The 11850-nt window shown below is 48.4% G+C and overlaps 1 protein-coding gene across 1 annotated transcript; it reads left to right on the forward strand.

Annotated features, from left to right (window-relative positions):
- Window positions 1–3712: 3712 nt before the first annotated feature.
- Window positions 3713–11051, forward strand: PROKR2 (prokineticin receptor 2). Its single transcript, XM_065892943.1, has 2 exons — window positions 3713–4170; window positions 10355–11051. Exons 1-2 carry the CDS (start codon window positions 3713–3715, stop codon window positions 11049–11051), a joined length of 1155 nt encoding a protein of 384 aa, XP_065749015.1.
- Window positions 11052–11850: the final 799 nt, after the last annotated feature.

Genomic DNA, 11850 nt, shown 5'->3' on the forward strand with positions numbered 1-11850 from the left:
GTATTTTAAGTTGGCATCCCAGTGGACTATATTCATTCTGAGATATGTTCTCTTTGGCCAACACAGGGTTTTTGTTTTGTTTTAACTAACCCAACTTTATTTGTAAAGTTCTGAAATCCCAGACTCTCTGGAAAGATGGGAAGAGCTGACAAAGCAGAGTCCATATTCCAAGCTGTCAATAATCATTGGCTGAGATTTAACAGCAGGGAATCCCTTTAGACCTTCAGTCTCCTGCCACAGTTTCCAGTTCCAATTCTGTAAAGCCAGAGCTTCCCTCTGTGCTTTGCAGCTACCAGTCATCAGAATTCGCAGGTCCTGAGAGTTTAATCCCCTCGCTCAATGTATAAGGAAACCAAGGACCAGAGAGGCAATAGAAATTGCCTAAAATCAGAGCCTGTTGTAAACAAAGTGGAGGGCTCGGGCGGCCCAGCTGGAATGGTCTTTGAATGACCAAGGACTTTGGCAGTTGTGGACATCTCAGGTTTTAGTGAGGACTTCGGGATCGGAGCTTTGAGCAGGGTAAGCTGCTCCCGGTCCCCAGCTTCCTCCCGGGGGTCTCCTCCCTCACAACCCTAAAGTCCCATTCTGCACTCGCAGGAGTATCCCCAGCACCAGCTCCCGGAACGATGGAATGCACCCTGAGCTCCTCCAGAAGGAGTCACTGTGTAGCAGGAGCTGACGCTGTCACTGGACTCCCTGGAAGACAGGATCCTCGGATCCTCGGCTCCTTCACTGGCGACCCCCTTGGGGCGCCACCTAGGGGTGCAGAGGGCCTCCCGGGTTCTTCGGAATCGCATTATCTAAAAGGCCAAATGTAAATTAGCTAGCTAGTGGGAAGCAGCTGCATAGCACGGGGAGGTCAGCTCGGTGCTTTGTGACCACCTACAGGGTGGGGTAGGGAGGGTAGGAGGGAGACGCAAGAGGGAGGGGATATGGGCATGTATGTATATGTATAGCTGATTCACTTTGTTATAAAGCAGAAACTAACACACCATTATAAAGCAATTATACTCCAATAAAGATGTTTAAGAAAAATAAAAGGCTACTGCGTTCCATTCACACGGGGGTACGGAGGGCTCAGAAACTCTCTAGAGGGACCCACCCGCGCCGAGGAGGCTAGAGCTCCATGCGTCCGGCGCCTGGGGAGCACCAGTTGCAGGAGCCTAGTGCCCACCCTTCGCCTCCGCGCAGAGACAGGCGGGGACCCAGGGGCGGAGCCGAGTGCGGGGCGGGCGCACTCGGCCGCGCCCCAGAAGCCGGGAAGAGCTTCGCGGGCGGAGCGCCAACTCTAGCGGGAACCCGGAGACCGCGACTCGCCTGGGAAGCGCGCTGAGCCAGGAAGAAAGAGGAACACCTCCTACGCAGTGAAAGTGCGGGTCCCCGAGGCCGCCAGGTAGACAGGGAAGCGCGGAAGCCCGTAGGTGCAGAGCTCCGCGCCGTCCCGGGGTTCCAGTGGCCGGGTGGGGGGCGTCGCCCGGGCTGAGGGGTCCGATGCCCACTTCTTTCTCTGGGGTCTTCGGGACGCTTTGCCTACTGCCGCCCTAGGGATGCGCCCTGGCTGGCTCGCACTAGAGGTGTGGGTGCCCTCAGATGACCAGGCCGGGGACCGTAGGCTGGGACTGGGCAGTGAGGCCACAGACCGAGGGAGTCAGTGGGTGGGCGGGCGCCAAACTGCAGGGGAGGGCGTGGGCGGAGGGCACCCTCGGGAAGGTGAGCAGGAAAGGGGAGGAATTTTCTCTGGGAAAATTCCCGTTCACCGTCTCCTCCCTCCACCCCCAGTTTTCTTCCCGCCCGGAGATCCCACAGGCTTTGCTTCTCGAGCTTAAATTTCCGACGATTTCCGCCCCTGCTGGGGCAGCGCCTCCGGGAGCCGCGCGGCCGTGCCGGGTGGTTAATAAGGGAGAGGAAGGACGGGGATCTTGGAGCGGGCTGGTCAAGGGCAGCGAGTGCATCCAGCGGTAACGGGGAGGGGACCTGCTCTAGCCCGGGCGCCCGCTGTCTCCTCGCGGGTCCCGGGACCGAAGAACAGCCGAACGTAGAAGCCGAGAGGGCGCAACTCCCGCTTCTCCGTCTCAGGCTGTGCAGTGTCTGTGGGGGTTGGGGTCTCGCATGAGACGGAGAGGCGACCCAAAAAGAGGACGCCCCCAGCTGCGGTTTTGAGCCTCCCCTCGGGTACATAGTAGGCAGGCGCGCCGCAGGTTGGAGTGTCCCCGCCACCCTGCGACTGCTGTCCCTTCCGGGAGCAGTTCCTGTCCTTCGTTCTCCCTCTCTTCTCAGAGGGCTGGGCCAAACCTACTGTCCAGTTTGGTCCACTTCTTGCTTCCAGCATCCCACAGCCCCCACACTTAGAGTCCTTTCCAGGTGTGCTAAGAGGTGGGGGAAGGTGGTTCATGGCTGGATGGCCGGGAACCCCATTCCGCAGGTGCTGGATCTGGGTTCTTTTTCCAGTCGGTCAGACACAGTGAACCCAATAGTGCCCAATCTCCTGAGGGCTCAGTACTTCAGAGACTTTATTTCCTCCCCCGCGGGCATCTGGAGGCACCAAGAATGTAGAGGACTTAGGCCATAAGAGACAAGTCAGCCCTCAGGCCCTCCTGGGTCCTCACTGACACTCCCCCCACGCCCCTTGGGTGGCTGTTTTCAGTTAAGCAAGGTCTTGGAGCAGCCACCACTTTCAGAGGACACAGACTTTGGTGACAAGATGTGGTACCTCCCAATCAAGGCTGATTCTGGAAGGGGAGCTGGGGGCCTGGTGAAGGGACAGCTCAAAAGTGTGGAGACAGGGAAGGGGAGCAGACAGAGGACTTCTTTCTAGAGCGGCCCAGTAGCACAGCAGATTTCCCTCTCACCCACAGGCCCCTCCACCTGCAGAGTCCTGGTCAGGATCCTCATTCATTCCTTCAGCAGATTCCTATCCAGCCCCTACTCTGTGCCAGGCCCTGGGCTAGGCAACAGGAATTTGGTTTACAGGAAAACTGGGATTCAGAGAGCATAAATCACTGGCCCAAGTTGACTCAGCCTATCCATGTGAAAATGGTGATTTCCAAGTCTGTGGACTGGCCAGGACAGAGGGAGCAGTCCCTGCTTTGGGGGAAGGACCCTGCTGTATCACCATCCTCTGGCTTCACTGTCCCTGGCCAACAGCTGGCACAGTGTTGTGACTGCCATAGAGTCCTGGGTCAGCTGCCTGAGCAGCTGGGAAAAACTTACAGAAGACCCCTATGGGGGCTGCTGGGGGGAGGGGGACTGGTCAGTCAAACTGGTCCTGGTCCCTGGACAAAGGGCAAAGATACACATTCTTCTTGGGTGTCTCTGGGGAGTCCAGTCCATCCCATGCCCAGTCCCTCTCAATAGCCAATAGAGGGTTTCCCAATTTCCGGAAACCCTCTGTGCCGTGGGTAGTTCTGTCTGTGGGTTAGACACTGCATCTGGTTGGCCTATACCTGGGAGAACTCTGGGAGGATGCTACCAGGTGTTCTCCTACATTTTGCCTATACCTGGGGGGACTCTGGGAGGATGCTACCAGGTGTTCTCCTATATTTTATCAACTGGTTGTGTCTCCTTCCAGGATCCATGATGGCGTCTTGACTCCCCACAGATGTGCGCAGGGTGCTAAGATCTCTGACCTCATGAAAGCAGAGGGTCTGGACCCCCAGCTCAGAGTACTCAGACCGCGGAGACTCCTGCATACCACTCACTGGCAAGCTTCACCATGGCAGCCCAGAATGGAAACACTAGTTTTGCAGCTAACTTCAGTATACCCCAAGACCATGCCTCCTCCCTCCCCTTCAACTTCAGTTATGGTGATTATGACCTCCCTCTAGATGAGGATGAGGATATGACCAAGACTCACACCTTCTTTGCAGCCAAGATCATTATCGGGGTGGCACTTGTGGGCATCATGCTGATTTGTGGCATTGGCAATTTTGTCTTTATCACTGCCCTTGCCCGCTATAAGAAGCTGCGCAACCTCACCAACCTGCTCATTGCTAACCTGGCCATCTCCGACTTCCTGGTGGCCATTGTCTGCTGTCCCTTCGAGATGGACTACTATGTGGTGCGCCAGCTCTCCTGGAAGCATGGCCATGTGCTCTGTGCCTCTGTCAACTACCTGCGTACCGTCTCACTCTATGTCTCCACCAATGCCCTGCTGGCCATCGCTATCGACAGGTGAGGATGTTGGGTAGGGGTAAACATGGAGGTGGCCCAGGTTGCCTCTTTCCTCACTTCAGCTCTAAACGTTGGCCTTACTCCAGATTCAAATGCGTGCCCATCTATCGAGGCAAAAGGAGACTTGGTTTCTCCAGTTGTGGCTCATGTTCTCCCAAATGTGGACAAGAGTGAGGCTCCTGAGCCTCCCAGCTCTGGGCCATGCCCCCATACACCACATCTGCTTCAGATACAGGCATGTCATATAACCATGAACCTCACCAAACACAAAAGCAAAAGCAGCATTTTAGGCAGGTTACTACTTAGAAGCCACATTAACTAGGTTAGCCAAGGCAGCTTCAAGTCAAGATAGCATGTGCGAAGTTTTTCCTGTAATCACTACCCAAAGATATAGAACATTTCCATCCCCTAGAATGTTTCCTTGTGCCCCTTACCAGTCATTCCTCCCATCCCAGGCAACCACTGATCTGATTTCTAGCATCATATTTTAGTTTTGCCTATTTTTTAACTTTGTAAAAATGGAATCATACAGTATGTACTCTTGTTTTTGGTGACTTTGTAGCAGAGCTGATTTTAAAATAAGATTACAGGGTTTAGTTGCAAAAAAGAGGGAAGGACATTCTTGCCTTTCTTTTTTGCATACATCCATGTGCTTATTTGCATATATTTGCATGAGATGTTCTGTAAGTCCTTGATCTATTGTAAATTTATAAAGTAAAATTTCTAATAGCAGCTTCAGACAAATCTGATACATGTTTTATTTATGTAAATAGCTGTAGGCCAGCACTGGACTACCAGTGGCTCTGTTTGAGGGGGGCAATTTGTGTCACATCTTCTTGGTCCACCATTGTGAGTTATGCTCATTTTGATGATGTGTTTTTAATCGTCTTTTTCCCTTTTATCTCCTTTCAACTCCAGTTTTTCCCTTATTCTCAGTGCTATTTAGGTCTGTGGTCCTTTTTAATCAACCCAGTGATTATTTTTCATTTATGAATATAATACACATACAGGTATAAGAGGCATCTTCCTATTTATAACTTAATTCCTGCAAGAAAAAACAATTTTGTTATCACAACTTTGAGGCTCGTAAGCTCTGAACCCAGTGTTTATGAAACTTACCTATCAACCAAATGCACAAAATTCCCTGGGGGAAATGATACAAAGTATGTTTGGTACAATAGTACAAAGTCAGATTCCTGGGCCCCTACTGAATGGGAATCCCCTGAGCTAGGGCCTAGGCATCTGCATTTTACCCAACCCTGAATGATTCTGATGTTTACTCAAGTGAGTTACCACTGTTCTCATCACCTTTGTTCCATTGAAACCTTTGTCTTCCTAATGTAGTTGTGGGGTTTTTCTTTCTCTTTCTTTCTTTCTTTCTTTATATCTTTTTTCTTTCTTTCTTTCCTTCTTTCTTCCTTCCTTCCTTTCTTTTTTCTTTCTTTCTTTCTTTTCTTTCTTTCTTTCTCTTTCTCTCTCTGTTTCTTTCTTTCTTTCTTTCTTTCTTTTCTTTCTTTCTTTCTTGTTTCTTCTTTCTTTTGTAACATGGGAGATTCTCAGGAAGCAACCATTCTGTTACAATACAGAGTGGTTCATTTTCCACCCCAAACCAGCTCTGCCTCAGTCAGCTTCCAGCTCTGTCAGCCATTCCACCATCTCCCAGTCACCCAAGCAGGAGATACTACCATCATTCTTTTCCTTTCTCCCTGTTCTACTGCCACCCACACACCCCTACCCCAGGTCCTGGCAATAGTCCCTCCAGCTTCATCTCTTGGCAAGTCATGGCTGGACCATCATAATGCTCCTCTAACTTGTCTCTTCACCCCTTCAGGAGCCCCTGACTGTCCCTTGGAATCTATACTCATCCATATTAAGCACCAGAATATCACCACTGAAGAGTCTTTCTAATATATCTCATTCCTTACAAAACCTCCAAAAGTTTCGATGCCTATAGAACACATGCCAAATCCTGAGTCTAGCACCGCAGAGTCTTTGTAATCTGATGCCAATCTGTCTTTTAATCTCATGCTGTGTCTGGGGACACAGATGGTCTTTTCCAAAGGACATTGTGTTTTAAGCATAATAACCACTCCTATCTTCATGTTTCCATAGTGCTTAGTGCAGAGCCTCAAACCTGTGCCTTAGCGTGGTTTACCCCTAAAATATACCCTGAGGCAAGGATTCATGTGCAGGTAACCCTCAGTAAGAACCTATAGGGAGATTGGAAATGAGGCAGTCAAGGGAAGGCAGTCAATACAAGCTGTGTTATTGAACAAGTTTCCACTGTGCACAGCTGATGCTTATTCCTGCCACAGAACTCTTGGAGCTGGTGTAGATCACACCTCAGAGTTCTCCCAGGAGTGAGAGGGTGGGAGGGAACTAGGATATTTATACACCAACCCTCATAAGTCATTTGTGAGGGCCACTCTGGAAATTCTGTGCAAGTTACCAAGAGGACTCTGGAAGCCAGAGAAGGCCTTCCAACAAAGAAATGCAGGTGTTAGCAGGTGGCAGTGGACAAGCATACAGTGAAGTGATAAAAGCAAAGGGATAATAGAGGGGCACCAACAGCATCTGCTACAACCTGGTAGATCTACAGGTTGCTGGGTTCTACTGTGTGCCCAACCTATGCGTATGGAAACATAAAGTAGTAGAAGACACAGTCTTTGACCTCAGGGAGCTTTTCTTCCACACAAAAACTAGAATAATCTAGTGATAAGTGAAGAGTAACTCAGAGAAAGACAGATGATTATGTTAGTGATGCAGTCTGGGAATGCTTCATGAGGAAGGCATTGCAATTCAAGTGTGCTATTCTGACCACCTCCTATTCACCCAGTTGATGAATGCAGGACTCTCCAGCACCAATAGTAGTAGATAACTGAACACACAACACCTCAAACTAGAACAATGAGGGTGAAAGCACTTGGCTGGTCTCATATACTGCCAGCCCAGGGGAGGAGGACATTGCACACCAGGCAGGGTCACGTGGGAGCTGTGCTTGGGAATAGAATGAACCAGCAGGGGATGTGAGCAGCAGGATCTATAGTGACAAGAGGCTGAGGTGACCCTTGCCTCCCATGGGAGGATGTGATTGACTTGTTTGAATGATTTTGCCAACTGGCAGGGAGGTGAAACCCATTAGGTTGAGGATTGGGGGTGCAGCTATTCCCACTGATAGAGGAACTAGCAGGACAAGAGAGTTTCTCACTGGGTGGAGGGATATATCTGGTGAAAACAGAGGAACTCACAGCTAGGCTTTTGGGGCCCTGTAGATGTCAAAGCAGCATATGGAATTTCAGCCCTTACAATCCAGGACCCTAATAAATAAATAGCACCCCTCTTTCTCACTCAGTTTCAAACCAACTGCAAAATAAGGCAAAATGATAAGAAAGATGAATGATGGCCAAACTCTCACTTTTGCTGAGATGACACTAATATTAAATAAAGGGCTTGTATCTGTAGGCATGGGGACCACATCCTACTCAGAATTAGATAAACCTGCAAACCCTGACACAGGTAGCAGCAGAAGAGCAAGGTTCATGTGCAGAGGGCCTAGAAGGGATGATATTTGAAGTCATAGAGAACCCAGAAAAAGAGTGTTGACCTCAAGAAGCACACATCCAAGCAGATAGATGGCAACAAAGACTGCAGATATGCCTCTTGCCAATGAACGAGTCATGGGAAAAAATGGGTTTAAACAAAGTATTATAGCTTCCACCATGCTTTATGTACATTTACCTTCTCAAATAGAATCTTTCAAAAAGCCTGCAAGGTTGTCTGTAAAGTTATTTTTATCTCCCTTTCACAGATGAAGAAACTAAGTCCCAGGAGCATAATTAATTTATTCAAGAATTTAGGTGCACAGCTGAAATTCAGGGCTTCTGAATAATGCCTAGGCCAGTGTTCTTTATTTTATTATTTAGCTGATGACAATTCTGAATTTTGGAGCATCCTATAGGATAAGGAATTAGAATTTAGGAGTCGACAACAGATTAAGCAGGGCTGTGGAAGTTCTCTTTGGCATTGGTTACTGAGATACTTTTCATGCAAGAACCAGACTGAGAGAGTTATTAAGTCTTGAATTAGTTCTGCATTATCTAAGGACTTTGGACTCAGTATGATAGGCAGAATAATGACGCCCCAAGATATCCACATCCTAATCCCCAGAATACGTTATACCTAAGGGGAATTAAGATAGCAGATGGAATTAAGGCTGCTAATTAGCTGATCATAAAATAAGGACATGAGACTGGATTATCCAGGTGGGCCCAGTGTAATCACAATGGTCCTTAGATGTGCAAGAAGGAGGCAGAAAAGTCAGTGTCAGAGTGATGTGTTGTGGGAAGGGCTTGACTGGTCACTGGTGGCTTTGAACATGAAAGGGGGCCCTAAGCCAAGGAATGCAGGCAGCCCTAGATAAGAAACAAATGAGATTTTCCCCTCAGAGCCTCCAGAAAGGAACACGGTCCTACCAACACCTTGATTTTAGCCCAGTGAGACACATGTCAGACTTCTGACCTCCAAAACTGTAAGATAATTAATGTGTGTTGTTTAAGCCACTGAGTTTGTGGTAATTTGTTACAGCAGCAACAGGAAGCTGATACACTCAGTATCACAGAGAGACAGTGATTGTGAGATATCCCTGCCCCAGTGAAAGATTGGCTAGCCCATTTGTCCCAATCTCCAGCCCTGTGAGTCTTGCGCTACCCAGGCAAGTCACGCAGGTTAACTTGGAAAAGCTGGGTCCCGTGGATGAGTGAAGAACTCCAGTAAGCACTGCTTATTAATATATACAGCTAGGGTGTAGCCACTGGTTGGGATGGGATGCAACTTTATCTCATGTCTTCAGAAAGCTGCAAGCTGGGGAGAGCCAGGCTGCCATGTGATCTCCTAATTAAAGTCTATAGAGTCAGAGCTGCCAGTGGGCAAGGGGAAGGCAAGAGCCAATAAAACAATCTTATGACAGACATATTGTCAGGGACAGACAGAAATAACATGGCAGAAGGCCTTCTTGGTCAAGTCAGAAACTTGGAAAGGTGACCAAAGGGTCTTGTTACAATAGAAGGGTAAATTGGATAGAATTTCTACGGGTGGCTTCCTGCTCTTGGTCATAACCTGACTCAAGCTCCAGGTAAGAGGTACATATTGATTTCCAAGGTTGTTTTGTTTCTTCCCTACCCCTCATGCCTCTTTTCTTCCTCCACCTTCCTCCACCACCTCTTCCTCCACCTTCCTCCACCACCTCTTCCTCTCACTCCATAAAATGCACAGGAATGATTCCAGGGCACTAAATTACCTAAATAGATGTTGTTAGGTTTTTCTGGAAAGAAGGTATTCAACCTACACAAATGAGCTCATTTCCCACTAAGGGCTCCAACCTCTTTCCCAGGCAGCGTTGCTCATTGGAAAGAGCAGGATAAAAGTTTTATGCTGTGTGCTGCTTTATGGTGTCAAGGCAACTTTACACACCTTCTCATCTGAGCTTGAGACAGCCCAGGGAGTTGGGTGTAAAAGTTTTGTATCAGGAGCCTGGATTCTGTTCCCTGCACCAAGTGAGCTTGGGCAAGTCATTTACATCTCACTAGATTCCTCAGATTCTACCCTTAGTCCACTCCTGCTCTGTAATGCGGGATGACACCTGAGGGGAGGAGAGAAAAATTCCTAGTCCACAGCTCTTCTTTCACCTCTACACCAGAAGATATTCAGATTGAAGGGTTTTGAAAGAATTATGTTCTTAGGCAGAATGGCAAGCTGGAAAGCCAAGGTGGTATCAATAGGACTTATAATCATGATAGGCCACATGTACATGCCACACCTAGTACATGCCAAGCATTTCACAAACATTATAATATTTAATATTCACAGCAGCCCTGCAAGGTAGGTGTCATTTTATTTCATGTTGCACCTGAGGAGACGAATCTCAGAGAGACTGAGTGATTCACTCCAGCCAAGATTTATTCTGTCTGTTTGACCCAAATCCTGTGCTGTTTACACTAAATCACTCCTCTCCTCCAAATGCCAAATGATGTTGCTAAAATAAGATGAAGCACGTTGATGCTGGACAATTAGGTACGTGGGGTCATTGTGCCATTTTGTCTGCTACTGTGGGTGTTTGCGTTAGTTAAAAACCAATAATGATTACAAGCACACATCATTATTACTGATAGCTTCCCTCCCCCACCAGATATCTCGCTATCGTTCACCCCTTGAAACCACGGATGAATTATCAAACAGCCTCCTTCCTGATCGCTTTGGTCTGGATCGTATCCATTCTCATCGCCATCCCATCAGCCTACTTCACAACGGAAACCGTCCTCTTTATTGTCAAACACCAGGAAAAGATCTTCTGCGGCCAGATCTGGCCAGTGGACCAGCAGCTCTACTATAAATCCTACTTCCTCTTCATCTTCAGCATCGAGTTCCTGGGCCCGGTGGTCACCATGACCCTGTGCTACGCCAGGATCTCCCGGGAGCTCTGGTTCAAGGCAGTCCCTGGTTTCCAGACGGAACAGATCCGGAAGCGGCTGCGCTGCCGCCGGAAGACGGTGCTGGTGCTCATGTGCATCCTCACGGCCTACGTGCTGTGCTGGGCGCCTTTCTACGGCTTCACCATCGTGCGCGACTTCTTCCCCACTGTATTCGTGAAGGAGAAGCACTACCTCACAGCTTTTTATGTCGTCGAGTGCATCGCCATGAGCAACAGCATGATCAACACCATTTGCTTCGTGGCCGTCAAGAACAACACCATGAAGTACTTCAAGAAGATGCTGCTGCTCCACTGGCGGCCCTCCCATGGCGGGAGCAAGTCCAGCGCTGACCATGACCTCAAAGCCAGCGGCCTGCTGGCCACGGAAGAAGTGGATTGTATCAGGCTGAAGTGACCCACTGGTGTTTCGTAATTGAAAACCCAAAAGCCAGTACTTAGAGCACAATTCACCAATAACCAAGTTCACAGACTGCTTGGGGAAAGGGCAACTGTTCACACCTCACTGCTCTCAAGGAGCTGGATGCTTCTGGAGTCATAAAATGTGATGCAACTAGACACAAACCACAGCAGCTGACATTTACTGATAGCTGCTCAACACCTACTGTGTGCACAACCACACCAGCGAGATTAGATAAGGGCAACAGGAGCTGACATTTACTGATTACCTACTGTGCAAAAATATTTAAATAGCAAAATGAAATGGCAGAAGCCATTGGAGTCATTAAGCTATATCCAGATATTTAGGTGGTCAAACAGAGGCCACAGACGGTTATCTAGACTCATTCTTCATCTTCCCTCATTTTATATCTGGCCAGTGCAGGAAAGTCAAAGCCTACAGAATGCAGCACAATGGAGATAAAAGGGTGAATTAGAGTGTGGGGTTTACAGCCTCATGGGAAGACAATTCACGCCATCACACTGAGCTTTCCCACCCAGATCTTATGACCTCCCTAGAATATTCTCTAGGATTCTGGCTGCCAGAAAAGAATTTTTCTCATAACCAGGTCATTGGTTATCTATAATGGTGTAATTTCAAAAGAAAGAACCAAAAAATTTTCTTTTCCACTGATGCTTGAAAACTCATCATTCTTTTGGGTGAAGACAGACAATCTTGAAATGAGGAGCACATCCAGTTCCTGAAACCTTAATGTGAAGGATGTCAGCAGCTCTAGTGTCAGTGAGTAAGGGGACAG

The sequence above is a fragment of the Phocoena phocoena genome, chromosome 15, assembly GCF_963924675.1.
Source record: "Phocoena phocoena chromosome 15, mPhoPho1.1, whole genome shotgun sequence".
NCBI lineage: Eukaryota > Metazoa > Chordata > Mammalia > Artiodactyla > Phocoenidae > Phocoena > Phocoena phocoena.

Excerpts from the sequence above, each read along its gene's own strand:
- PROKR2 (XM_065892943.1), top strand. The coding sequence starts at position 3,713 with ATGGCAGCCCAGAATGGAAACACTAGTTTTGCAGCTAACTTCAGTATA. Across the intron at positions 4,171-10,354 it reads CTGGCCATCGCTATCGACAG|ATATCTCGCTATCGTTCACC; the intron begins GTGAGGATGTTG and ends CTCCCCCACCAG.